Here is a 26279-nt window from a genome sequence, read left to right as displayed (position 1 = left end):
GCCCTTTTCTTTTCCCTGCAACCTCTCCCACAGAAGAGATGTTGCGAGCCTGTCTTTGTTTTATCATTATTTCCATGGCAGGTGCTCGTCTGAACTCCAGTCTCTTGCCAATCTTTTACGAAAAATACTCGTCTAGCTGAATCCATTGCCTGAGCTCAAATTTCTGACCCACCCCCGCCAATCTTTCACGAAAAACATGCAAAACCACTGTCAATAATAATTTTCCCCCACTCTATATCTGTGCCAAAGCCAAAACGTAGATTCCATGAACAAAGCTTCTTTCTTCAAAATGCACGACTGTGGAACTCTTTTCCATTTGCCTGTTTCCCATCTGACTACAACTTGGATGTCTTCAAGTCCAACATAAACAAATTCCTGATAAACCGCTCCCTTAAGTAAGACACTTTATCAAATCTCCATTACTAACGATTACTACGATATTATCCCATTGATTACTGTACACAAAATAACCCTTATCCCTGAGTGGCTTCCGGGCCTTGATAAGTGGTGACTGATAGCATGTTGCTAAAAAAGAAAGGTTAAATTTTTATGGAGCAGTTCTGATTTCTGATTGGTTGGTAGCAGAACGTGAATTAATTTGATTCGTCAGTTCCTAGCAGTATCATTTATAAATAGAATCTCCCAACTAGAGTACTCGTCAAGGATCCGTTCTTGACACTCAGCCCGACAGGTGAGGTGCGGGGCCAGGAACCGGCCCTGTACCTATCAAACTGAGGTACACCGCTTGGGTATCATACTTGACAGAGTACAAAGTAGACTTCGTGGCTTAGTGGGGGATGCCCTTTTCTCTACCCTGCAACCTCTCTCCCACATAAGAGACGTTGCGAGCCTATCCTTGTTTTATCGTTATTTCCATGGCAGGTGCTCGTCTGAACTCCAATCTCTGGTCCCCCCTCGCCAATCTTTCACGAAAAACACCCGTCTAGCTGAATCCACTGTGAAAAATTTCCCCCACTCTATATCTGTGCCTAAATCAAAACGCGGATTCCATGAACAAAGCTTCTTTCTTAGAACTGCACGCCTGTGGAACTCTGTTCCGTCTGCCTGCTTCCCACTGGACAACAACTTGGATGTGTTCAAGTCCAATGTTAACAAATTCCTAATGAACCGCCCCCTTAAGTAAACACTTCATCAAATCTCCACACTAACGTAATGTACTTGCAATAACCCTTATCCCTGAGTGGCTTCCGGGCCTTGATAAGTGGTGATCACTGTGTAAAAAAAAAAAAAAAAAAAAAAATCATCCAGGAGGTCCACCCTCCCAGGCCTTGCCACCCGGCTTTCGGGTGGGGCAAATTTATTGCTTGTTGCCTAAGGTGCCCCGACCGGGGAATGCCGACGGGGATGCCCAGGCAATACTTGTTGAAGCAAGAGTGTCCCTCCTTTAGGGGAGCTAATCTATCCACCACTTTCTTGACCTTGAGTCACACATTGCTCTGGTGGGAAGCAATCAAAGATCCACCCGTATGAGCAGTTGTTCGGCCTTTGTCAAATTAAATGTATTTCAAAAATGAAAATAAATATTTATCCCCATGAATAGTCCAAAATATTGCACCAACCCCGATTTTAAATTGAAAAAAAAAAAAAAAAGTACCGAATTATCTCCCTTGTAATCTCTATACCGAATTATCTCCCTTGGAAACTTCATACCGAATTATCTCCCTTTAAAACTCTTCTGTTTTATTGTTGTTGTTTTTTTTTTTTTTAAACAACCCAACAACACGTGGTTATTTTTATTAATTTCATGTTTTCGCGGATTACACAAACCAGGTAAGTCGACTGAAAATATTTTGCTATACACATAGATTCGAAAAAGTGGTAAAAAAAAAAAAAAAAAAGGGGTTTGTATTACTGTACACATAGATTCGAAAAAGTTGTCAAAAAACCAAATATATAACAAATAAATGTTATCAAAGGCAAGATAAGTTACTTTTTTGCCAAACTGGATATATTTTACGTGTTTTTATTCAATGTAACATGTTTATTCAGATCGAAAAACATGCAGTGTTTATCGATGTATTGGAACATTCAAAATGGCGCCCGACTGTTTCTTTAACACGGTAAGTTTGGGAAAAGGTGTTATAAATATAAAACTAGACAAAATACTGTTAGAAATTTGCTCAATATATGTTACCGTGACATAGGTTGACATATATTCGGTGTTTTTTAATAGTATTTTGTCAAGTTTATTATTTATAACACCTTTTCCCAAACTTACCGTGTTAAAGAGAGAGTCGGGCGCCATTTTGAATTTTCCAATCCATCGGTAAACACTGTATGTTTTTCGAGCTGAATAAACATGTTACATTAAATAAAAACACTAAAAACATATCCAGTTTGGTAGAAAAGTAACTTATCTTGCCTTTGATAACATTTATTTGTTATATATTTGTTTTTTGACAACTTTTTCGAATCTATGTGTACAGTAATACAAACCCAATTATATTTAGTGGAGAAAATAAAAAAAATTAAAAATAAAATTTAAAAAAAAGCAAAGAAATAAAAGTATGAATCAAATTCACAAAAGTAAAAATAAAAAAATAAATAAATGATCGGTGTTTACTGATGTATTGGAAAATTTAAAATGGCCCCCGACTCTCTGTTGAACACGGTAAGTTTGGGAAAATGAGTTCAAAATAAAAAATTAGACAAAATACTGTTAAAAACTCACCGAATATATGTCAGAAACTACGTGAAAAATATTTTTAATTTTCAAATAAACCGATAACACTGTATGTTTTTCGAGCTGAATAAACATGTTACATTAAATAAAAACACAAAAATTATATCCAGTTTGGTAGAAAAGTAACTTATCTTTCTACCAAACTGGATATGTTTTTAGTGTTTATATTTAATGTAACATGTTTATTCAGCTCGAAAAACATACAGTGTTTACCGATGGATTGGAAAATAAAAAATGGCGCCCGACTCTCTCTTTAACATGGTAAGTTTGGGAAAAGGTATTATAAATAATAAACTAGACAAAATATTATTTTAAAAAAAACACCGAATATATCAACTTATGTCACGATTGAGCGAATTTCTAACAGTATTTTAAGATGTAATGTTATAAAAATATGATGTAAAAAAAAACAGTTTATATTTAAACGAACGTGCGTAGACATTTTGTAAACATTGTTTTTAAAAAATAAAAAATAATACTTCTATTATGTTTTAAACGACTGTAATAGTTTATTTTGGAAGTATATTTCATAAAGAAAATTGACAACCCACTTTAAAAACAGAAATTACGAGTTTTTTTTATATTTTATTCGCAGTTTTTTGTTGGGGGTGTCAAAAATTGCGCCTAAAATTCTGATACACCTAGTCGACCACTTGTTTGTTCTGAATAAAATACTTTTTATAAACACTGTTTTAACTAAAAACAATCTAAGATTGTTTCTCAAAGTTTGCCTATTTTTATAACAAAATTATATCAACAAAAAATTAAATACAAACAAATTGTGATTGTTTGTCAAAGTTTGCCTTCAAGGCTGCGTTTTCCATTTGCACGATTCATGTTTTGGATCAACCGGATCACGTGACTCTTCTGGCGGCCATGTTGTAAGCCCTAACGGTATTTTTGGAGATTACCTGATAACATTTATTTGTTATATATTTGTTTTTTTTTTTGTTGTTTTTTTGGTACTAGTGCACTTATTGATCCGTGCTGAAATAATAACGTTATTATTTAAAAAGCCGTTCTTAACATAGGGAGGTTTTGTATACGATTTAAAAAATAGCGCGGATCTTTTTTTTTTTTTTTTTTTGACAACTTTTTCGAATCTACAAAAATATTTTTATTTTATTTAAAAAAAAAAAGTTGGGTGTTAGAAGCAAAACAAATATATAACAAAAAAAATCGGGTTTGTATTACTGTACACATAGATTCGAAAAAGTTGTCAAAAAACAAATATACAACAAATAAATGTTATTAAAGGCAAGATAAGTTACTTTTCTATCAAACTGGATATGTTTTTTGTGTTTTTAGTCAATGTAACATGTTTATTCAGCTCAAAAAACATACAGTGTTTACCGATGTATTCGAAAATTCCAGATGGCGTCTGATTCTCTCTTTAACACGGTAAGTTTGGGAAAAGGTATTATGAATAAAAAATTATTTAATGTAACATGTTTATTCAGCTCGAAAAACATAGTGTTTACCGATGTATTGGAAAATTAAAAATGGCGCCCGACTCTCTCTTTGACACGGTAAGTTTGGGAAAAGGAGTTAAAAATAGTTTGTACTGATTATTCCAGCGTCCCAAATTATATCTTGCAAAATATGCTTATTTTTGTTATGTCCATGGTGATTTATCTCCCTTAGATTTAAGGATCCGTTGACATAAGCGCCGAATACTGGAAGGGTGTAGTGAGTTCAATCTCGGCTGAGACCGCAAGATTATGATTTTTTCCTTATTATGGTTATTATTGCTGTAGAATATTGCTTGTCCAATGAAGATGTTGTGCTGAATGGATGCGATAATTGACTGGCAGAAGTCTAGAACAGTAAAAACCCCTGAATGCCAGAGTAGCTGGCATTTATAGAGTGGCACCTGCCCCTCCTGGCATGTTTAGCCAATCAGGCGCCTCAAAATAGAACAATCCACCATCCCTGACTAATTGTAGGCTGGTCCAATGTCAATTAGCATACCACTAATTGCTATTGAATAAATGTGTTGAAATTAGTTAAATGGTCCATAATGGTGGAGAGGGAGGGTAAGAGCATTCTTGATTCTTCCAGTTGTCCATGCTGGTTATCTCCCTTAGATTTAAGGATCCGTTGACATAAGCGCCGAATACTGAAAGGGTGTACACTGTAATGAGTTCAATCTCGACTCGGACCGCAAGATTATGATTTTTTTCCTGTTCTTTTTTTTTAATTTTTTAAAAATTTTTTATTGGGTTTGTATTACTGTACACATAGATTCGAAAAAGTTGTCAAAAAACAAATATATAACAAATAAATGTTATCAAAGGCAAGATAAGTTACTTTTCTACCGAACTGGATATATTTTACGTGTTTTTATTCAATGTAACATGTTTATTCAGCTCGAAAACCATACAATGTTTACCGATGTATTCGAAAACTCAAGATGGCGTCTTATTCTCTCTTTAACACGGTAAGTGTGGGAAAAGATGTTATAAATAAAAACCCAGATAAAATACTGTAAGAACTCGCTCAATATATGTTACCGTGACATAGGTTGGCATATACTCGGCGGGTTTTTAATAGTATTTTGTATAGTTTTCTATTTATAACACCTTTTTCCATACTTACGGTGTTAAAGAGGGTGTGAGACGCCATCTTGAATTTTCCAATACATCGGTAAACACTGTATGTTTTTCGAGCTGAATAAATATGTTACATTGAATAAAAACACAAAAAATATATCCAGTTTGGCAGAAAAATAACTTATCTTGCCTTTGATAACATTTATTTGTTATATATTTGTTTTTTGACAACTTTTTCGAATCTATGTGTACAGTAATACAAACCCTGTTTATTTTTTTAGTTTAATATTGATTGGACACTAAAATACCAAATAAGCTCATAAAAAAAAGTAAATATTTCGACATTTGAAAACGGTGCTCAATTTTTAGTTATAACGTTATAGTAAATCGATCCCTCATTTCGTAAACAAGGAAATTTTGCATTTTTTTTTTTTGTGGGGGATGTATTACTGTACACATAGATTCGAAAAAGTTGTCAAAAAAACAAATGTATATTTACATATATATATATGGTGTTTGCCGATGTATTGGAAAATTTAAAATGGTGCTGCCGGACTGCCGGACTCTGTTGAACACAGTAAGTCTCAGAAAATTAGTTAAATTTAAAAAACTATACAAAATACTGTTAAAAACCTTCCGAATATATGTCAGCCTATGTCACAGTAACATATATGGAGCGAGTTTCTAACAGTATTTTGTATAGTTTTTTAGTTTTAACTCATTTTCACAAAATCAATCTAAGCACCTAATTACCTTATTTGTTTAAACCCAATATGTTGATTAACAAACACCGGGCCCAGATCAAAGTGTAGTATCTGTTCTTCATTGTTACACTTCAATTTCTTGTTCTCTGTTAGTGGAGGAGAAATCCTTCACGACTGAGACAATTTAAAATTTTTGTTCCTTTTCTCCACTTTAAAAACCGACCCTGGTGTCTAACTCTGTCCGGTGGGGAGGCTTTTTTTTTTTTTTTAAGGAACAAGTACCAGGAAATCCTTCTAGAGTGAGGCAATTCTAAATAATTAGTTAAATTTAAAAGACTATACAAAATACTGTTAAAAACCTACCGCATATATGTCAGCCTATGTCACAGTAACATATATTGAGCGAGTTTCTAACAGTATTTTGTATAGTTTTTTAGTTTTAACTCATTTTCCCAAACTTACTGAGAGAATCAACTGCCATTTTAAATTTAACGGTAACATATACATGGTGTTTTAAAAGTCTTGGGAACATAACGATTTTTAATGACTCAAAAACTATTAGGAGTTGAAAAATGAGAACGTCATCACCTCGCCCAGATCTCCCAATCCATCTACCAGGCAGCCTTGTGTTAAGAAACTGCCTTACTCTAAGACTCCAGTGTGGTGGTGCACCATCTTGTTGAAAAATGAAGTCATCAGATTCTGCTTCTTCCAACTGAGCCATTAACCAGTCTTCCAGCATGTTGAGATAGGATTCACCAGTGATAGTTGCCTCTTCAAAGAAGAACGGTCCATAGACACCTTTCTTGGAAATTGCACAAAACACGTTCACTTTTGGCGAATCTCGCTCGTGCTCAAGAAGTTCATGAGGATTCTCAGTACCCCATATGCGAGTGTTATGCTTGTTAACTTTGCCATTCAGATGGAAGGTCGCCTCATCGGTAAAAACAAGCCGGTCATCAAAGCCGTTATCTTCCAACTTCTCTTGCTTGCATTGCAATGCAAAAGTCATGGCGAAGTGGCTTATCAGTGTCCTTCAACTTTTGGACCAACTTGAGCTTGTAAGGTACCATTTGCAGTCGTTTCCTTAAGACACGCCAGACAGTTGCTGGAGCAAGCTGAAGTTCCCTGCTGGCTCTTCTCACTGATTTACGGGGGCTCCGCTGAAAGGCTGTCCGAACTTGCTCATCTGCATCTTCTGAAGTTGAAGGGCGACCTGTTCGCTTACTTGGGCACAAACACCCATCTTTCACAAATTTAGCATGCCATCTGACAATGGATTTCCTTTCGGGGGCTTCTTTTTTAAATTTCCTGCGAAATGCACGCTGAACACATGTCCACGATTCCGTCTGTGCAAATCTGAGGACGCAAAATGCCTTGTCTTGTTTAGAGAACGCCATTACTGCACCTGGAAAGATAAGACGAACATCATTAGTATGACCAAAAACTTGATTAAGCAAGCTTTAAAATGGCACCAGTTTCATTTTTCTACCTGGAATAGTTCATGAGATATACGCATTTGTAATGTTCCCAAGACTTTTGAAACACCCTGTATTAAGCGGGGTTTGTGACCTATTTGCGTTAACAAATTTTTTTTTTTTTTTCAATTTTCACCCCAGACAAGGCACAGTGCCACTTTGAAGTTGGGGGCTACTATCGGGGGACATGAGTTGCAAGGGCAGTATTAAGGGAGATGAGTAGCGAGATGTTTGTTCACATTACACTTGAACTTCTGCATGTCAGTAAAGTTGGGAAAGCAGAATCCCGGAAGGGAATTCCAAAGTCTAGCAGTTCAAATAAAGAAACTATTGGAGTAGAAAGCTTTCTTACACCAAGGGATCTCCACTGTGAAGGGGTGGGATTTAGGTGCTTCTCGGGTCTGTCGGAGGTATTTACGTCGAGGAGGTACAAGTGCTTGTAGTTCATCAGAGCATTCACCACTAAAATACTTGTAGAACAGGCAGAGGGATGCAACATTTCGTCGATGGGACAGAGGCTGGAGCCTAGATGACGGTTCAGGACTTATCAGGTTGGCGACTCTCTTTTGAACCCTGTCCAGGAGCGAGAGACAAGTAGCAGATTGACCAGCCAAAATGTGATAACAATATTCCATACATGGGCGAATCGCGGCCTTTCGGGTGTTAGTAGCTTTCTAGCATGGTAGAGAGAGCCCACCTTCTTCGCAGCAGCCCTGGCAATGCTCTCAATATGTCTGTGCAAACTCGTGTCCCTGTGAACGCTAGGCAGAGGCGTTTAAAAGAAGTTAAAAGAAACTAAAAATAATGATCAATTAATGTAAAACTTGTGGAGAATGCTCTGTTTTACGGTCGTTTTAAAAATGGAACGGAAATCTAAATTTCGTTCCATTTTAATCTTTTTTTAAACTGGCTTTAAGAATATCTTTCAGAATAGACATCTCCAACCTCCGCATGTTAAGAACGGCTTTCAGAATAGACACCCCCCAGCTTCCCATGTTAAGAACAACTTTCAGAAGAGATGCACCCAATCTCCCATGTTAAGAACGACTTTCGGAATAGACACTCTCCAAACCTCCCCATGTTACGAACGGCTTTCGGAATAGACACTCTCCCAACCTCCCTATGTTAAGAACGGCTTTCGGAATCGACACTCGCCCAACCCCCTCATGTTAAGAACGGTGTTGCAATATTTTGAAGCTATAATGGAGTATGATCACACACAGTCGGACGATTCTATATATAAAAGATGCTGCTAAGAACTGACGAATCAAATTAACTACATTCTGCTATCAACCAATCAGAAACCAGAATTGCTTCATTGAAGCTTTTTGGTGCATTTTCCATTGGATAGTAATAGTCGATTTGATAATCTTTTATAGTGTCGACCACAACAAAATCGGATCGTCTTCTATTTCTTTTGGGATATCTTTCGACTTTATCATCATCATCATGGACACTCGTCTCCGTCATTTTTATTGTTTTCATTTGTTCTAATTATTTGAGGTAATATAATTTCATCCTCTTCATATGACGGGTTTTCGTCTGTAAAATTAAACGTATCCGTGAATTTTACACACCGGATTCTTTTTATTTTATTTTTTTCGGGAAAAAATATTAAATTGGCTGGACTGTTTTTATCGTATCCAAGAAATATACCTCTGTCGGCTTTAATATTCAATTTACTCTTTTTATCTATATATGCGAAGCAAGTTGAACCAAATATATGCATTCTGCTTAAATTTGTTTTTTTACCACAGAAAGATTCATATAGAGTTTTAGATAGTGTTTTGTTAAAGCACCTGTTACGTATATAGGCTGCCGCCATAAGTGCATACGTCCAGAGGTTTTTAGGGAGTTTTGATTCAATGAGTAGGCATCTTGCCATTTCAAAAAGTGTCCGCCACGCATGTTCAGCAGTCCCGTTTTGGTGTGGCGATCTAGGAGCTGATGTTTCATGCCTGATATGATGGTTAATTAGTAAAAGTTCAAAGTCTTTATTGGGGAATTCCGTACCATTGTCAGAGCGAATACACTTGATTTGCAATATTTTGATCCTATAATGGGGTATGATCCCACACAGTCGGACGATTCTATTTATAAACGATGCTGCTAAGAACTGACGAATCAAATTAATTCACGTTCTGCTACAAACCAATCAGAAACCAGAATTGCTTCATAAATATTAAACCCTTTCTGGAGCAATTTCACATGTTCTTTTCCCGGGTTTCGACACGGTAAGAATATTTTGTTCTGTGGAACTGTCTACTACAAACAAGTCACCTCCCAGGACTTGTGTGTAACAGCTAATGACAGAATGGAATGGACACTCTCCCAACCTCCCCATGTTAAGAACAGCTTTCGGAATACGCTCACCCAACCTCCTCATGTTAAGAACGGCTTTCGATATGGACACTCGCCCAACCTCCTCATGTTAAGAACGGCTTTCAGAATAGATACTCTCCCAACCTCCCCATGTTAAGAACGGCTTTCGGAATAGACACTCCCAACCTCCCCATGTAAAGAACGGCTTTCGGAATAGACACTCTCCCAAACTCCCCATGTTTAGAACGGCTTTCGAAATGGACACTCGCCCAACCTCCTCATGTTAAGAACGGCTTTCGGAATGGACACTCTCCCAACCTCCCCATGTTAAGAACAGCTTTCGGAATACGCTCGCCCAACCTCTCCATGTTGAGAACGGCTTTCGGAATAGACACTCGCCCAAACTCCCCATGTTTAGAACGGCTTTCGAAATGGACACTCGCCCAACCTCCTCATGTTAAGAACGGCTTTCGGAATGGACACTCTCCCAACCTCCCCATGTTAAGAACAGCTTTCGGAATTCACTCGCCCAACCTCTCCATGTTGAGAACGGCTTTCGGAATAGACACTCGCCAAACCTCCTCATGTTAAGAACGGCTTTCAGAATAGATACTCTCCCAACCTCCCCATGTAAAGAACGGCTTTCGGAACAGACACTCGCCCAACCTCCTCATGTTACGAACGGCTTTCGGAATAGACACTCCCAACCTCCCCATGTAAAGAACGGCTTTCGGAATAGACACTCTCCCAAACTCCCCATGTTTAGAACGGCTTTCGGAATAGGCACTCTCCCAAACTCCCCATGTTAAGAACGGCTTTCGGAATAGACACTCTCCCATCCTCCCGATGTTAAGAACGGCTTTTGGAATGGACACTCGCCCAACCTCCTCATGTTAAGAACAGCTTTCGGAATAGACACTCTCCCAACCTCCCAATGTTACGAACGGCTTTCGGAATAGACACTCTCCCAACCTCCCCATGTTAAGAACTGCTTTCGAAATGGACACTCTCCCAACCTCCTCATGTTAAGAGCTGCTTTCGAAATGGAAACTCTCCCAACCACCCATTGTTTAAGAACGGAGGCCTCTTCAGTCTTGGATGACAACCTTCCTAGAGCTGGTGACTCAAACAAATTCACCGGTTTGCAAACCTAAATTGCTTAACGAGTAGATAGGCTCTGTCTATCGCCCGGCTTCCATACTCCTTCTTTGCCTATTAGTCAAGCGCAGAGACACTATCTCAGTGATTCGACAGAAACACCCAGCGGTAGATCTTGTTTCCTGGCTAGGGCAATGAACGCCGTTCTTCCCCATTCCCAGCATGCCCCACCCCTAAAACTAAACATTTGGGAGTGCTTGAGTATAAGATATGCCTGAGCGATTAGATTGGGTTGACCTTCTTCTAAAGGGTTGAGGGTACCGGATTGACAGTTCCTGGCTGCTGTTCCCGACTGGTAGTACAGGAGCCCTAATCCTTTGGTAGCGCTTAGAGCGGCTGCTCCATCAACAGTTGAATAATATCGGGTTGTTTGCAGTGCCATGACGCGCATGGAAAGGGACCCTGCACTCATCCTCGGTGGGCTTTCCTGAGGCCACAATCCTAATTGGAGAAAGGTCAGCTGATGGTCTACTTGTGATGCATGTCTGAAGCTCCGCATAACCTCTTGTTTAGCTCCCCCTTACCGAAACTCTTAAAAAAAAAATATGACGACAGTACAATCTAAAAATAAGCTTAAACCAGGATTAGGGACAAACAAATTCAACTTGCCTCCTCCCTTGAGGCTCTCATTCACAAATATCCGTGGGCTTAGAACTAACTTAGCTGATGTTGAAGCATTTCTCTTAACAAATACCCCGGATATCTTAGCACTAAGTGAGACTAACCTACACTCCTCCATTCCCTCTAACCACTTTAACATGCCTGGATATCTCCCACTCTGCCGTAAGGACTCTGACAGACATATGCACGGACTTGGAGTTTACATTCGTAATACCCTTCCCTTGACTAGAGAAACAAACCTAGAAACAGATGATCAAGCCTTTATGTGCTTTAGACTAAACGTGCAACACAGTATTAGCTACTATTATTTTCTCTACCGCTCTCCCTCGACTCAGGACTGCTCCATAATAAACAAAGTATCTGACAGCATAGACACGGCACTGTCCCTCGACACTAGCGCACAAATACATGTGTTTGGTGACTTTAATGTCCACCACAAAAACTGGCTTGGATTCTCTACTCACACAGATGCAGCGGGCAGCACAACCCATAGCTTCGCTATATCTCACTCCCTATCACAAATTGTTACGTTTCCAACCCGTTTCCCTGACCAGGAAGAACAACACGCATCACTTCTAGATCTGTTTTTGACCACAGTTCCCGATGACTGCATAACGAAGGCCCACAGCCCACTCGGGAACGCTGACCATGCAGTGATAATGGTTGAAATCGCCCTAAACTCTACACCCAAAACTGAAGAGCCAGTGCTCAAAACAATGAGATATTATAATAAGGCTGACTGGGAAGCCATCAGGGAACTAATTAGAGATGCTCCATGGAAAAATATTTTCTCTCTCCCTGCTGAACAATGTGCAAACGAGACCACTGACTGGTTCAAAACTGCAATCGAAGCGCATGTTCCCATGCGGAAATTTTATAGTAAGCCCCACTCTCCCCAATGGTTTACGTCGACTTGTGCAACTGCCATTACTCAAAAGCAGCATGCATACCGTAGGTTTAACCGACATAAGTCCAGTTCAAACAGACTGAAGTATATAGAAGCTAGAAATAACGTTAAGAAAGAAATAGCGACAGCTAAGAGAGAATTTACGGAAACCACTAAAAAGCGCATCGAAGCACAAAAACTAGGAACTCGAGACTTCTGGAAAATCTACAACAGTGTAGTAAATAATGGGCAATCAACAATTCCCCCACTAACCAACAATCACGAGGTTGTCTCCTCAGCAACCGACAAGGCTAACATGCTTGCCAGTCGGTTTGCCTCAAACTCCACACTGAACCCTTCCAACCACCCCCTACCTGACTTTCCTATGCGGACAGACGCCACAGTAGACGATCTGAAAACCACCCCTGCTCAGGTGCATGCTATCATAAAAAACCTTGACACCTCAAAAGCATGTGGACCCGATCTTATCCCAGCTGTGCTATTAAAAAAGTGCTCAGCCGAAGTAGCTCCAGTTCTCTCCAAACTCTACAACAAATGTCTTAATGAAGCTTGCTTTCCGGGCTGTTGGAAAACTGCTTCTGTTGTACTGGCGAAAGGACAGACCCATCAAATTATCGCCCCATTAGCCTCCTCCCACTTTTTGCCAAAATATTTGAGACCATAATTAACCATGCTCTAGTCCATCATCTTACAGATGCTAAACTACTGACTGACAAACAATATGGATTTAGACGAGCCCGTTCCACAGCAGACATCCTCACTGTGATCTCTGAACGTATATACCATTCACTGGACAAAGCGGGGGAAGGCAGAGCGGTAGCTCTAGATATATCTAAGGCTTTTGACAGGGTATGGCATGAGGGTCTCCTCAGTAAAATCAGATCATACGGTATCACTGGTAGAATACTTAACATAATTAAATCCTTCTTAGATAAGAGAAAAATCCAGGTAGTCCTCGACGGTCGCACATCTAAACAATATGATATAAATGTGGGAGTGCCCCAGGGTTCTATCCTTGAACCTCTATTGTTCCTGATATTCATAAATGACCTCCCCGACAACATTGCCTCTGAGATGGGTATATATGCTGATGACACTACACTCTATGGCAGACACGACAGGAAGACGAATGAACATATTTCTAAAGAAATAGCAGAAACACTAGAGGAAGACCTCCAATCTGTAGTGGAATGGGGACAAAAGTGGTTGGTCGCATTCAATGCTGCCAAGACTAAACTAGTTTCATTCAATAATTACAAGAAACCCTCTCTACCACCCATAGCAATGGCCAACGACTCTTTATCTGAGAGTCCATCTTTCAAACTCCTTGGCCTAACGTTCACAGGAAACATGAGTTGGAACAATTACATTGAAGGCATTGCCAGGGCCGCTGCAAGAAAGGTAGGCTCTCTCTACCGTGCTAGAAAACTACTAACACCCGAAAGTATCCTGTACCTCTATAAGGCCACCATTTGCCCATGTATGGAGTATTGCTGCCACATCTGGGCTGGTGCATCTGCTACTAGTCTCTCGCTCCTTGACAAGGTTCAAAAGAGAGTCGCAAACCTGATAGGCCCTGAACTGGCATCTAAGCTTCAGCCTCTGTCCCATCGACGAAATGTTGCATCCCTCTGCCTTTTCTACAAGTATTTTAGTGGTGAATGCTCTGACGAACTGCAATCACTTGTGCCCCCACGACGCGAGCACCCTCGACAAACCCGACAGGCTACTAGATCCCACCCCCACACTGTAGAGGTCCCTAGATGTAAAAGATCTTTTTACTCCAATAGTTTCTTCCCCAGAACCGCAAGACTCTGGAATTCCATTCCAGGTCCCTGCTTCCCCAACAGTACTGACGTGCAGAAGTTCAAGTGTAACGTGAACCGATACCTTGCTGCCCAAATCCCTACATAGTACCCCAGTAGTTGTTGCCCCTGATAGTAGCCCCCTACACCAAAGTGGCAATTTGCCTTGTTTGGGGTGAAAATGTAATAAAAAAAAAAAAAAAAAAAAAAAAAATAGACACTCTCCCAACCTCCCCATGTTAAGAACGGCTTTCGGAATAGACACTCTCCCAACCTCCCCATGTTAAGAACGGCTTTCGGAATAGACACTCTCCCAACCTCCTCATGTTAAGAACGGCTTTCGGAATAGACACTCTCTCAACCTCCCCATGTTACGAATGGCTTTCGGAATAGACACTCCCAACCTCCACATGTAAAGAACGGCTTTCGGAATAGACACTCTCCCAAACTCTCCATGTTTAGAACGGCTTTCGGAATAGACACTCGCCCAACCTCCCCATGTAAAGAACGGCTTTCGGAATAGACACTCTCCCAACCTCCCCATGTTAAGAACGGCTTTCGGAATAGACACTCTCCCAACCCCCCAATGTTAAGAACAGCTTTGGGAATAGACACTCTCCCAACCTCCCCATGTTACGAACGGCCTTCGGAATAGACAATCGCCCAACCTCCTCATGTTAAGAACGGCTTTCGGAATGGACACTCTCCCAACCTCCCCATGTTAAGAACTGCTTTCGAAATGGACAATCGCCCAACCTCCTCATGTTAAGAACGGCTTTCGGAATAGACACTCTCCCAACCTCCCCATGTTAAGAACTGCTTTCGAAATGGACAATCGCCCAACCTCCTCATGTTAAGAACGGCTTTCGGAATGGACACTCTCCCAACCTCCCCATGTTAAGAACTGCTTTCGGAATGGACACTCTCCCAACCTCCCCATGTAAAGAACGGCTTTCGGAATAGACACTCTCCCAACCTCCCCATGTTAAGAACGGCTTTCGGAATAGACACTCGCCCAATCTCCTCATGTAAAGAACTGCTTTCGGAATAGACACTCTCCCAACCTCCCCATGTTAAGAACGGCTTTCGGAATAGACACTCTCCCAACCTCCCCATGTTAAGAACGGCTTTCGGAATAGACACTCTCCCAACCTCCCCATGTTAAGAACGGCTTTCGGAATAGACAGTCGCCCAATCTCCTCATGTAAAGAACGGCTTTCGGAATAGACACTCTCCCAACCTCCCCATGTTAAGAACGGCTTTCGGAATAGACACTCGCCCAATCTCCTCATGTAAAGAACTGCTTTCGGAATAGACACTCGCCCAATCTCCTCATGTTAAGAACGGCTTTCGGAATAGACACTCTCCCAACCTCCCCATGTTAAGAACGGCTTTCGGAATAGACACTCTCCCAACCTCCCCATGTTAAGAACGGCTTTCGGAATAGACACTCGCCCAATCTCCTCATGTAAAGAACGGCTTTCGGAATAGACACTCTCCCAACCTCCCCATGTTAAGAACGGCTTTCGGAATAGACACTCGCCCAATCTCCTCATGTAAAGAACTGCTTTCGGAATAGACACTCTCCCAACCTCCCCATGTTAAGAACGGCTTTCGGAATAGACACTCTCCCAACCTCCCCATGTTAAGAACGGCTTTCGGAATAGACACTCTCCCAACCTCCCCATGTTAAGAACGGCTTTCGGAATAGACACTCGCCCAATCTCCTCATGTAAAGAACGGCTTTCGGAATAGACACTCTCCCAACCTCCCCATGTTAAGAACGGCTTTCGGAATAGACACTCGCCCAATCTCCCATTGTTTAAGAACGGCTTTCGGAATAGACACTCTCCCAAACTCCCATTGTTTAAGAACGGCTTTCGGAATAGACACTCTCCCAACCTCCCCATGTTAAGAACGGCTTTCGGAATAGACACTCTCCCAACCTCCCCATGTTAAGAACTGCTTTCGGAATAGACACTCTCCCAACCTCCCCATGTTAAGAACAGCTTTCGGAATGGACACTCTCCCAACCTCCCCATGTTAAGAACTGCTTTCGGAATAGACACTCTCCCAACCTCCCCATGTTAAGAACAGCTTTCGGAATAGACACTCGCCCAATCTCCTCATGTTAAGAACGGCTTTCGGAATAGACACTCTCCCAACCTCCCCATGTTAAGAACGGCTTTCGGAATAGACACTCTCCCAACCTCCCCATGTTAAGAACGGCTTTCGGAATAGACACTCTCCCAACCTCCTCATGTTAAGAACGGCTTTCGGAATAGACACTCTCCCAACCTCCCCATGTTAAGAACGGCTTTCGGAATAGACACTCTCCCAACCTCCCCATGTTAAGAACGGCTTTCGGAATAGACACTCTCCCAACCTCCTCATGTTAAGAACGGCTTTCGGAATAGACACTCTCCCAACCTCCCCATGTTAAGAACGGCTTTAGGAATAGACACTCTCCCAACCTCCCATTGTTTAAGAACGGCTTTCGGAATAGACACTCTCCCAACCTCCCATTGTTTAAGAACGGCTTTCGGAATAGACACTCTCCCAACCTCCCCATGTTAAGAACTGCTTTCGGAATAGACACTCTCCCAACCTCCCCATGTTAAGAACGGCTTTCGGAATAGACACTCTCCCAACCTCCCCATGTTAAGAACTGCTTTCGGAATAGACACTCTCCCAACCTCCCCATGTTAAGAACGGCTTTCGGAATAGACACTCTCCCAACCTCCCCATGTTAAGAACTGCTTTCGGAATGGACACTCTCCCAACCTCCCCATGTTAAGAACGGCTTTCGGAATAGACACTCGCCCAATCTCCTCATGTTAAGAACGGCTTTCGGAATAGACACTCTCCCAACCTCCCCATGTTAAGAACGGCTTTCGGAATAGACACTCTCCCAACCTCCCCATGTTAAGAACTGCTTTCGGAATAGACACTCTCCCAACCTCCCCATGTTAAGAACAGCTTTCGAAATGGACACTCTCCCAACCTCCCCATGTTAAGAACTGCTTTCGGAATAGACACTCTCCCAACCTCCCCATGTTAAGAACTGCTTTCGGAATGGACACTCTCCCAACCTCCCCATGTTAAGAACTGCTTTCGGAATGGACACTCTCCCAACCTCCCCATGTTAAGAACTGCTTTCGGAATAGACACTCTCCCAACATCTCCATGTTAAGAACTGCTTTCGGAATAGACACTCTCCCAACCTCCTCATGTTAAGAACTGCTTTCGGAATGGACACTCTCCCAACCTCCCCATGTTAAGAACTGCTTTCGGAATAGACACTCTCCCAACATCTCCATGTTAAGAACTGCTTTCGGAATAGACACTCTCCCAACCTCCTCATGTTAAGAACTGCTTTCGGAATGGACACTCTCCCAACCTCCCCATGTTAAGAACTGCTTTCGGAATAGACACTCTCCCAACATCTCCATGTTAAGAACTGCTTTCGGAATAGACACTCTCCCAACCTCCCCATGTTAAGAACTGCTTTCGGAATAGACACTCTCCCAACATCTCCATGTTGAGAACTGCTTTCGGAATGGACACTCTCCCAACCTCCCCATGTTAAGAACTGCTTTCGGAATAGACACTCTCCCAACATCTCCATGTTAAGAACTGCTTTCGGAATAGACACTCTCCCAACCTCCTCATGTTAAGAACTGCTTTCGGAATAGACACTCTCCCAACATCTCCATGTTAAGAACTGCTTTCGGAATGGACACTCTCCCAACCTCCTCATGTTAAGAACTGCTTTCGGAATAGACACTCTCCCAACATCTCCATGTTAAGAACTGCTTTCGGAATGGACACTCTCCCAACCTCCTCATGTTAAGAACTGCTTTCGGAATAGACACTCTCCCAACATCTCCATGTTAAGAACTGCTTTCGGAATAGACACTCTCCCAACATCTCCATGTTAAGAACTGCTTTCGGAATGGACACTCTCCCAACCTCCTCATGTTAAGAACTGCTTTCGGAATAGACACTCTCCCAACATCTCCATGTTAAGAACTGCTTTCGGAATAGACACTCTCCCAACATCTCCATGTTAAGAACTGCTTTCGGAATGGACACTCTCCCAACCTCCTCATGTTAAGAACTGCTTTCGGAATAGACACTCTCCCAACATCTCCATGTTAAGAACTGCTTTCGGAATGGACACTCTCCCAACCTCCCCATGTTAAGAACTGCTTTCGGAATGGACACTCTCCCAACCTCCCCATGTTAAGAACTGCTTTCGGAATAGACACTCTCCCAACATCTCCATGTTAAGAACTGCTTTCGGAATAGACACTCTCCCAACCTCCCCATGTTAAGAACTGCTTTCGGAATAGACACTCTCCCAACATCTCCATGTTAAGAACTGCTTTCGGAATGGACACTCTCCCAACCTCCCCATGTTAAGAACTGCTTTCGGAATAGACACTCTCCCAACATCTCCATGTTAAGAACTGCTTTCGGAATGGACACTCTCCCAACCTCCCCATGTTAAGAACTGCTTTCGGAATAGACACTCTCCCAACATCTCCATGTTAAGAACTGCTTTCGGAATAGACACTCTCCCAACCTCCTCATGTTAAGAACTGCTTTCGGAATAGACACTCTCCCAACATCTCCATGTTAAGAACTGCTTTCGGAATGGACACTCTCCCAACCTCCTCATGTTAAGAACTGCTTTCGGAATAGACACTCTCCCAACATCTCCATGTTAAGAACTGCTTTCGGAATAGACACTCGCCCAACCTCCCCATGTTAAGAACTGCTTTCGGAATGGACACTCTCCCAACCTCCTCATGTTAAGAACTGCTTTCGGAATAGACACTCTCCCAACATCTCCATGTTAAGAACTGCTTTCGGAATGGACACTCTCCCAACCTCCTCATGTTAAGAACTGCTTTCGGAATAGACACTCTCCCAACATCTCCATGTTAAGAACTGCTTTCGGAATAGACACTCTCCCAACATCTCCATGTTAAGAACTGCTTTCGGAATGGACACTCTCCCAACCTCCTCATGTTAAGAACTGCTTTCGGAATAGACACTCTCCCAACATCTCCATGTTAAGAACTGCTTTCGGAATAGACACTCTCCCAACATCTCCATGTTAAGAACTGCTTTCGGAATGGACACTCTCCCAACCTCCTCATGTTAAGAACTGCTTTCGGAATAGACACTCTCCCAACATCTCCATGTTAAGAACTGCTTTCGGAATGGACACTCTCCCAACCTCCCCATGTTAAGAACTGCTTTCGGAATGGACACTCTCCCAACCTCCCCATGTTAAGAACTGCTTTCGGAATAGACACTCTCCCAACATCTCCATGTTAAGAACTGCTTTCGGAATAGACACTCTCCCAACCTCCCCATGTTAAGAACTGCTTTCGGAATGGACACTCTCCCAACCTCCCCATGTTAAGAACTGCTTTCGGAATAGACACTCTCCCAACATCTCCATGTTAAGAACTGCTTTCGGAATGGACACTCTCCCAACCTCCCCATGTTAAGAACTGCTTTCGGAATGGACACTCTCCCAACCTCCCCATGTTAAGAACTGCTTTCGGAATAGACACTCTCCCAACATCTCCATGTTAAGAACTGCTTTCGGAATGGACACTCTCCCAACCTCCCCATGTTAAGAACGGCTTTCGGAATAGACACTCTCCCAACCCCCAATGTTAAGAACTGCTTTCGAAATGGACACTCTCCCAACCTCCCCATGTTAAGAACAGCTTTCGGAATGGACACTCTCCCAACCTCCCATTGTTTAAGAACGGCTTTCGGAATAGACACTCGCCCAATCTCCTCATGTTAAGAACGGCTTTCGGAATAGACACTCTCCCAACCTCCCCATGTTAAGAACGGCTTTCGGAATAGACACTCTCCCAACCTCCCCATGTTAAGAACTGCTTTCGGAATGGACACTCTCCCAATCTCCTCATGTTAAGAACTGCTTTCGGAATGGACACTCTCCCAACCTCCCCATGTTAAGAACGGCTTTCGGAATAGACACTCTCCCAACCTCCCATTGTTTAAGAACGGCTTTCGGAATAGACACTCTCCCAACCCCCCCATGTTAAGAACGGCTTTCGGAATAGACACTCTCCCAAACTCCCCATGTTAAGAACGGCTTTCGGAATAGACACTCTCCCAACCTCCCATTGTTTAAGAACGGCTTTCGGAATAGACACTCTCCCAACCCCCCCATGTTAAGAACGGCTTTCGGAATAGACACTCTCCCAAACTCCCATTGTTTAAGAACGGCTTTCGGAATAGACACTCTCCCAACCCCCCCATGTTAAGAACGGCTTTCGGAATAGACACTCTCCCAAACTCCCCATGTTAAGAACTGCTTTCGGAATAGACACTCTCCCAACCTCCCATTGTTTAAGAACGGCTTTCGGAATAGACACTCTCCCAACCCCCCCATGTTAAGAACGGCTTTCGGAATAGACACTCTCCCAACCCCCCCATGTTAAGAACGGCTTTCGGAATAGACACTCTCCCAAACTCCCCATGTTAAGAACTGCTTTCGGAATGGACACTCTCCCAACCTCCCATTGTTTAAGAACGGCTTTCGGAATAGACACTCTCCCAACCTCCCCATGTTAAGAACGGCTTTCGGAATAGACACTCTCCCAACCTCCCCATGTTAAGAACTGCTTTCGAAATGGACAATCGCCCAACCTCCTCATGTTAAGAACGGCTTTCGGAATAGACACTCTCCCAACCTCCCCATGTTAAGAACTGCTTTCGGAATGGACACTCTCCCAACCTCCCCATGTTAAGAACGGCTTTTGGAATAGACACTCGCCCAATCTCCTCATGTTAAGAACGGCTTTCGGAATAGACACTCTCCCAACCTCCCCATGTTAAGAACGGCTTTCGGAATAGACACTCTCCCAACCTCCCCATGTTAAGAACTGCTTTCGGAATGGACACTCTCCCAACCTCCCCATGTTAAGAACAGCTTTCGGAATGGACACTCTCCCAACCTCCCCATGTTAAGAACGGCTTTCGGAATAGACACTCTCCCAACCTCCCCATGTTAAGAACGGCTTTCGGAATAGACACTCTCCCAACCTCCCCATGTTAAGAACTGCTTTCGGAATGGACACTCTCCCAACCTCCCCATGTTAAGAACAGCTTTCGGAATGGACACTCTCCCAACCTCCCCATGTTAAGAACGGCTTTCGGAATAGACACTCTCCCAACCTCCCCATGTTAAGAACAGCTTTCGAAATGGACACTCTCCCAACCTCCCCATGTTAAGAACTGCTTTCGGAATGGACACTCTCCCAACCTCCCCATGTTAAGAACTGCTTTCGGAATGGACACTCTCCCAACCTCCCCATGTTAAGAACTGCTTTCGGAATGGACACTCTCCCAACCTCCCCATGTTAAGAACGGCTTTCGGAATAGACACTCTCCCAACCTCCCCATGTTAAGAACTGCTTTCGGAATGGACACTCTCCCAACCTCCCCATGTTAAGAACTGCTTTCGGAATAGACACTCGCCCAACCTCCCCATGTTAAGAACGGCTTTCGGAATAGACACTCTCCCAACCTCCCCATGTTAAGAACGGCTTTCGGAATAGACACTCTCCCAACCTCCTCATGTTAAGAACGGCTTTCGGAATAGACACTCTCCCAACCTCCCCATGTTAAGAACGGCTTTCGGAATAGACACTCTCCCAACCTCCCATTGTTTAAGAACGGCTTTCGGAATAGACACTCTCCCAACCTCCCCATGTTAAGAACGGCTTTCGGAATAGACACTCTCCCAACCTCCCCATGTTAAGAACGGCTTTCGGAATAGACACTCTCCCAACCTCCCCATGTTAAGAACGGCTTTCGGAATAGACACTCGCCCAACCTCCTCATGTTAAGAACTGCTTTCGGAATAGACACTCTCCCAACCTCCCCATGTTAAGAACGGCTTTCGGAATAGACACTCGCCCAATCTCCTCATGTAAAGAACTGCTTTCGGAATAGACACTCTCCCAACCTCCCCATGTTAAGAACGGCTTTCGGAATAGACACTCGCCCAATCTCCTCATGTAAAGAACTGCTTTCGGAATAGACACTCGCCCAATCTCCTCATGTTAAGAACGGCTTTCGGAATAGACACTCTCCCAACCTCCCCATGTTAAGAACGGCTTTCGGAATAGACACTCTCCCAACCTCCCCATGTTAAGAACGGCTTTCGGAATAGACACTCTCCCAACCTCCCCATGTTAAGAACGGCTTTCGGAATAGACACTCTCCCAACCTCCCCATGTTAAGAACGGCTTTCGGAATAGACACTCGCCCAATCTCCTCATGTAAAGAACGGCTTTCGGAATAGACACTCTCCCAACCTCCCCATGTTAAGAACGGCTTTCGGAATAGACACTCGCCCAATCTCCTCATGTAAAGAACTGCTTTCGGAATAGACACTCGCCCAATCTCCTCATGTTAAGAACGGCTTTCGGAATAGACACTCTCCCAACCTCCCCATGTTAAGAACGGCTTTCGGAATAGACACTCTCCCAACCTCCCCATGTTAAGAACGGCTTTCGGAATAGACACTCGCCCAATCTCCTCATGTAAAGAACGGCTTTCGGAATAGACACTCTCCCAACCTCCCCATGTTAAGAACGGCTTTCGGAATAGACACTCGCCCAATCTCCTCATGTAAAGAACTGCTTTCGGAATAGACACTCGCCCAATCTCCTCATGTTAAGAACGGCTTTCGGAATAGACACTCTCCCAACCTCCCCATGTTAAGAACTGCTTTCGGAATGGACACTCTCCCAACCTCCTCATGTTAAGAACTGCTTTCGGAATAGACACTCTCCCAAACTCCCCATGTTAAGAACGGCTTTCGGAATAGACACTCTCCCAACCTCCCCATGTTAAGAACTGCTTTCGGAATGGACACTCTCCCAACCTCCTCATGTTAAGAACGGCTTTCGGAATAGACACTCTCCCAACCTCCTCATGTTAAGAACGGCTTTCGGAATAGACACTCTCCCAACCTCCCCATGTTAAGAACGGCTTTCGGAATAGACACTCTCCCAACCTCCCCATGTTAAGAACTGCTTTCGGAATGGACACTCTCCCAACCTCCCCATGTTAAGAACTGCTTTCGGAATGGACACTCTCCCAACCTCCCCATGTTAAGAACGGCTTTCGGAATGGACACTCTCCCAACCTCCCCATGTTAAGAACTGCTTTCGAAATGGACACTCTCCCAACCTCCCCATGTTAAGAACTGCTTTCGGAATGGACACTCTCCCAACCTCCCCATGTTAAGAACGGCTTTCGGAATGGACACTCTCCCAACCTCCCCATGTTAAGAACGGCTTTCGGAATAGACACTCACCCAACCTCCCCATGTTAAGAACGGCTTTCGGAATGGACACTCTCCCAACCTCCCTATGTTAAGAACTGCTTTCGAAATGGACACTCTCCCAACCTCCCCATGTTAAGAACGGCTTTCGGAATGGACACTCTCCCAACCTCCCCATGTTAAGAACGGCTTTCGGAATGGACACTCTCCCAACCTCCCCATGTTAAGAACTGCTTTCGAAATGGACACTCTCCCAACCTCCCCATGTTAAGAACGGCTTTCGGAATGGACACTCTCCCAACCTCCCCATGTTAAGAACGGCTTTCGGAATGGACACTCTCCCAACCTCCCCATGTTAAGAACTGCTTTCGGAATGGACACTCTCCCAACCTCCCCATGTTAAGAACTGCTTTCGAAATGGACACTCTCCCAACCTCCCCATGTTAAGAACTGCTTTCGGAATGGACACTCTCCCAACCTCCCCATGTTAAGAACTGCTTTCGGAATGGACACTCTCCCAACCTCCCCATGTTAAGAACTGCTTTCGAAATGGACACTCTCCCAACCTCCCCATGTTAAGAACTGCTTTCGGAATGGACACTCTCCCAACCTCCCCATGTTAAGAACGGCTTTCGAAATGGACACTCTCCCAACCTCCCCATGTTAAGAACTGCTTTCGGAATGGACACTCTCCCAACCTCCCCATGTTAAGAACTGCTTTCGGAATGGACACTCTCCCAACCTCCCCATGTTAAGAACGGCTTTCGAAATGGACACTCTCCCAACCTCCCCATGTTAAGAACGGCTTTCGGAATGGACACTCTCCCAACCTCCCCATGTTAAGAACGGCTTTCGAAATGGACACACTCCCAACCTCCCCATGTTAAGAACGGCTTTCGGAATGGACACTCTCCCAACCTCCCCATGTTAAGAACTGCTTTCGGAATGGACACTCTCCCAACCTCCCCATGTTAAGAACGGCTTTCGAAATGGACACTCTCCCAACCTCCCCATGTTAAGAACGGCTTTCGGAATGGACACTCTCCCAACCTCCCCATGTTAAGAACTGCTTTCGAAATGGACACTCTCCCAACCTCCCCATGTTAAGAACTGCTTTCGGAATGGACACTCTCCCAACCTCCCCATGTTAAGAACTGCTTTCGGAATAGACACTCTCCCAACATCCCCATGTTAAGAACTGCTTTCGGAATAGACACTCTCCCAACCTCCCCATGTTAAGAACTGCTTTCGAAATGGACACTCTCCCAACCTCCCCATGTTAAGAACGGCTTTCGGAATGGACACTCTCCCAACCTCCCCATGTTAAGAACGGCTTTCGGAATGGACACTCTCCCAACCTCCCCATGTTAAGAACTGCTTTCGAAATGGACACTCTCCCAACCTCCCCATGTTAAGAACGGCTTTCGAAATGGACACTCTCCCAACCTCCCCATGTTAAGAACGGCTTTCGGAATGGACACTCTCCCAACCTCCCCATGTTAAGAACTGCTTTCGGAATGGACACTCTCCCAACCTCCTCATGTTAAGAACTGCTTTCGGAATAGACACTCTCCCAACCTCCCCATGTTAAGAACTGCTTTCGGAATGGACACTCTCCCAACCTCCCCATGTTAAGAACTGCTTTCAGAATAGACACTCTCCCAACCTCCCCATGTTAAGAACTGCTTTCGAAATGGACACTCTCCCAACCTCCCCATGTTAAGAACTGCTTTCGGAATGGACACTCTCCCAACCTCCCCATGTTAAGAACTGCTTTCGAAATGGACACTCTCCCAACTTCCCCATGTTAAGAACTGCTTTCGGAATAGACACTCTCCCAACCTCCCCATGTTAAGAACTGCTTTCGAAATGGACACTCTCCCAACCTCCCCATGTTAAGAACTGCTTTCGGAATAGACACTCTCCCAACCTCCCCATGTTAAGAACTGCTTTCGAAATGGACACTCTCCCAACCTCCCCATGTTAAGAACTGCTTTCGAAATGGACACTCTCCCAACCTCCCCATGTTAAGAACTGCTTTCGGAATGGACACTCTCCCAACCTCCCCATGTTAAGAACTGCTTTCGGAATAGACACTCTCCCAACCTCCCCATGTTAAGAACTGCTTTCGGAATGGACAATCTCCCAACCTCCCCATGTTAAGAACTGCTTTCGGAATGGACACTCTCCCAACCTCCCCATGTTAAGAACTGCTTTCGGAATAGACACTCTCCCAACCTCCCCATGTTAAGAACTGCTTTCGGAATGGACACTCTCCCAACCTCCCCATGTTAAGAACTGCTTTCGGAATAGACACTCTCCCAACCTCCTCATGTTAAGAACTGCTTTCGGAATAGACACTCTCCCAACCTCCCCATGTTAAGAACTGCTTTCGGAATGGACACTCTCCCAACCTCCCCATGTTAAGAACTGCTTTCGGAATAGACACTCTCCCAACCTCCCCATGTTAAGAACTGCTTTCGAAATGGACACTCTCCCAACCTCCCCATGTTAAGAACTGCTTTCGGAATGGACACTCTCCCAACCTCCCCATGTTAAGAACTGCTTTCGAAATGGACACTCTCCCAAACTCCCCATGTTAAGAACTGCTTTCGGAATAGACACTCTCCCAACCTCCCCATGTTAAGAACTGCTTTCGGAATAGACACTCTCCCA

At 43.4% G+C, this 26279-nt stretch overlaps 2 protein-coding genes across 2 annotated transcripts in view; one reads left to right on the top strand and one right to left on the bottom strand.

Annotated features, from left to right (window-relative positions):
- The first annotated feature begins 1722 nt into the window (after window positions 1-1722).
- The window catches only part of LOC145271049 (uncharacterized), a 32205-nt gene continuing 7648 nt past the window's right edge, over window positions 1723-26279 (top strand). Inside the window, exon 1 of the mRNA XM_080126595.1 lies at window positions 1723-1791. The gene's annotated coding sequence lies outside the window, so the exon portion shown is untranslated. The remainder of the gene's footprint in view (window positions 1792-26279) is intronic.
- LOC145271057 (uncharacterized) overlaps window positions 5991-26279 on the bottom strand; it is a 54257-nt gene continuing 33968 nt past the window's right edge. Inside the window, exon 2 of the mRNA XM_080126604.1 lies at window positions 5991-7368. Within this exon, the coding sequence (XP_079982730.1) occupies window positions 6400-6972 (573 nt within the window). The 5' untranslated portion in view covers window positions 6973-7368 and the 3' untranslated portion in view covers window positions 5991-6399. The remainder of the gene's footprint in view (window positions 7369-26279) is intronic.

The sequence above is a fragment of the Euprymna scolopes genome, chromosome 46 (genome assembly GCF_053919585.1).
Source record: "Euprymna scolopes isolate OS-2025 chromosome 46, ASM5391958v1, whole genome shotgun sequence".
Lineage (NCBI taxonomy): Eukaryota > Metazoa > Mollusca > Cephalopoda > Sepiida > Sepiolidae > Euprymna > Euprymna scolopes.
Note: the sequence above shows the minus strand (reverse complement) of the source record. Positions and strands in the feature narration are given on the sequence as shown.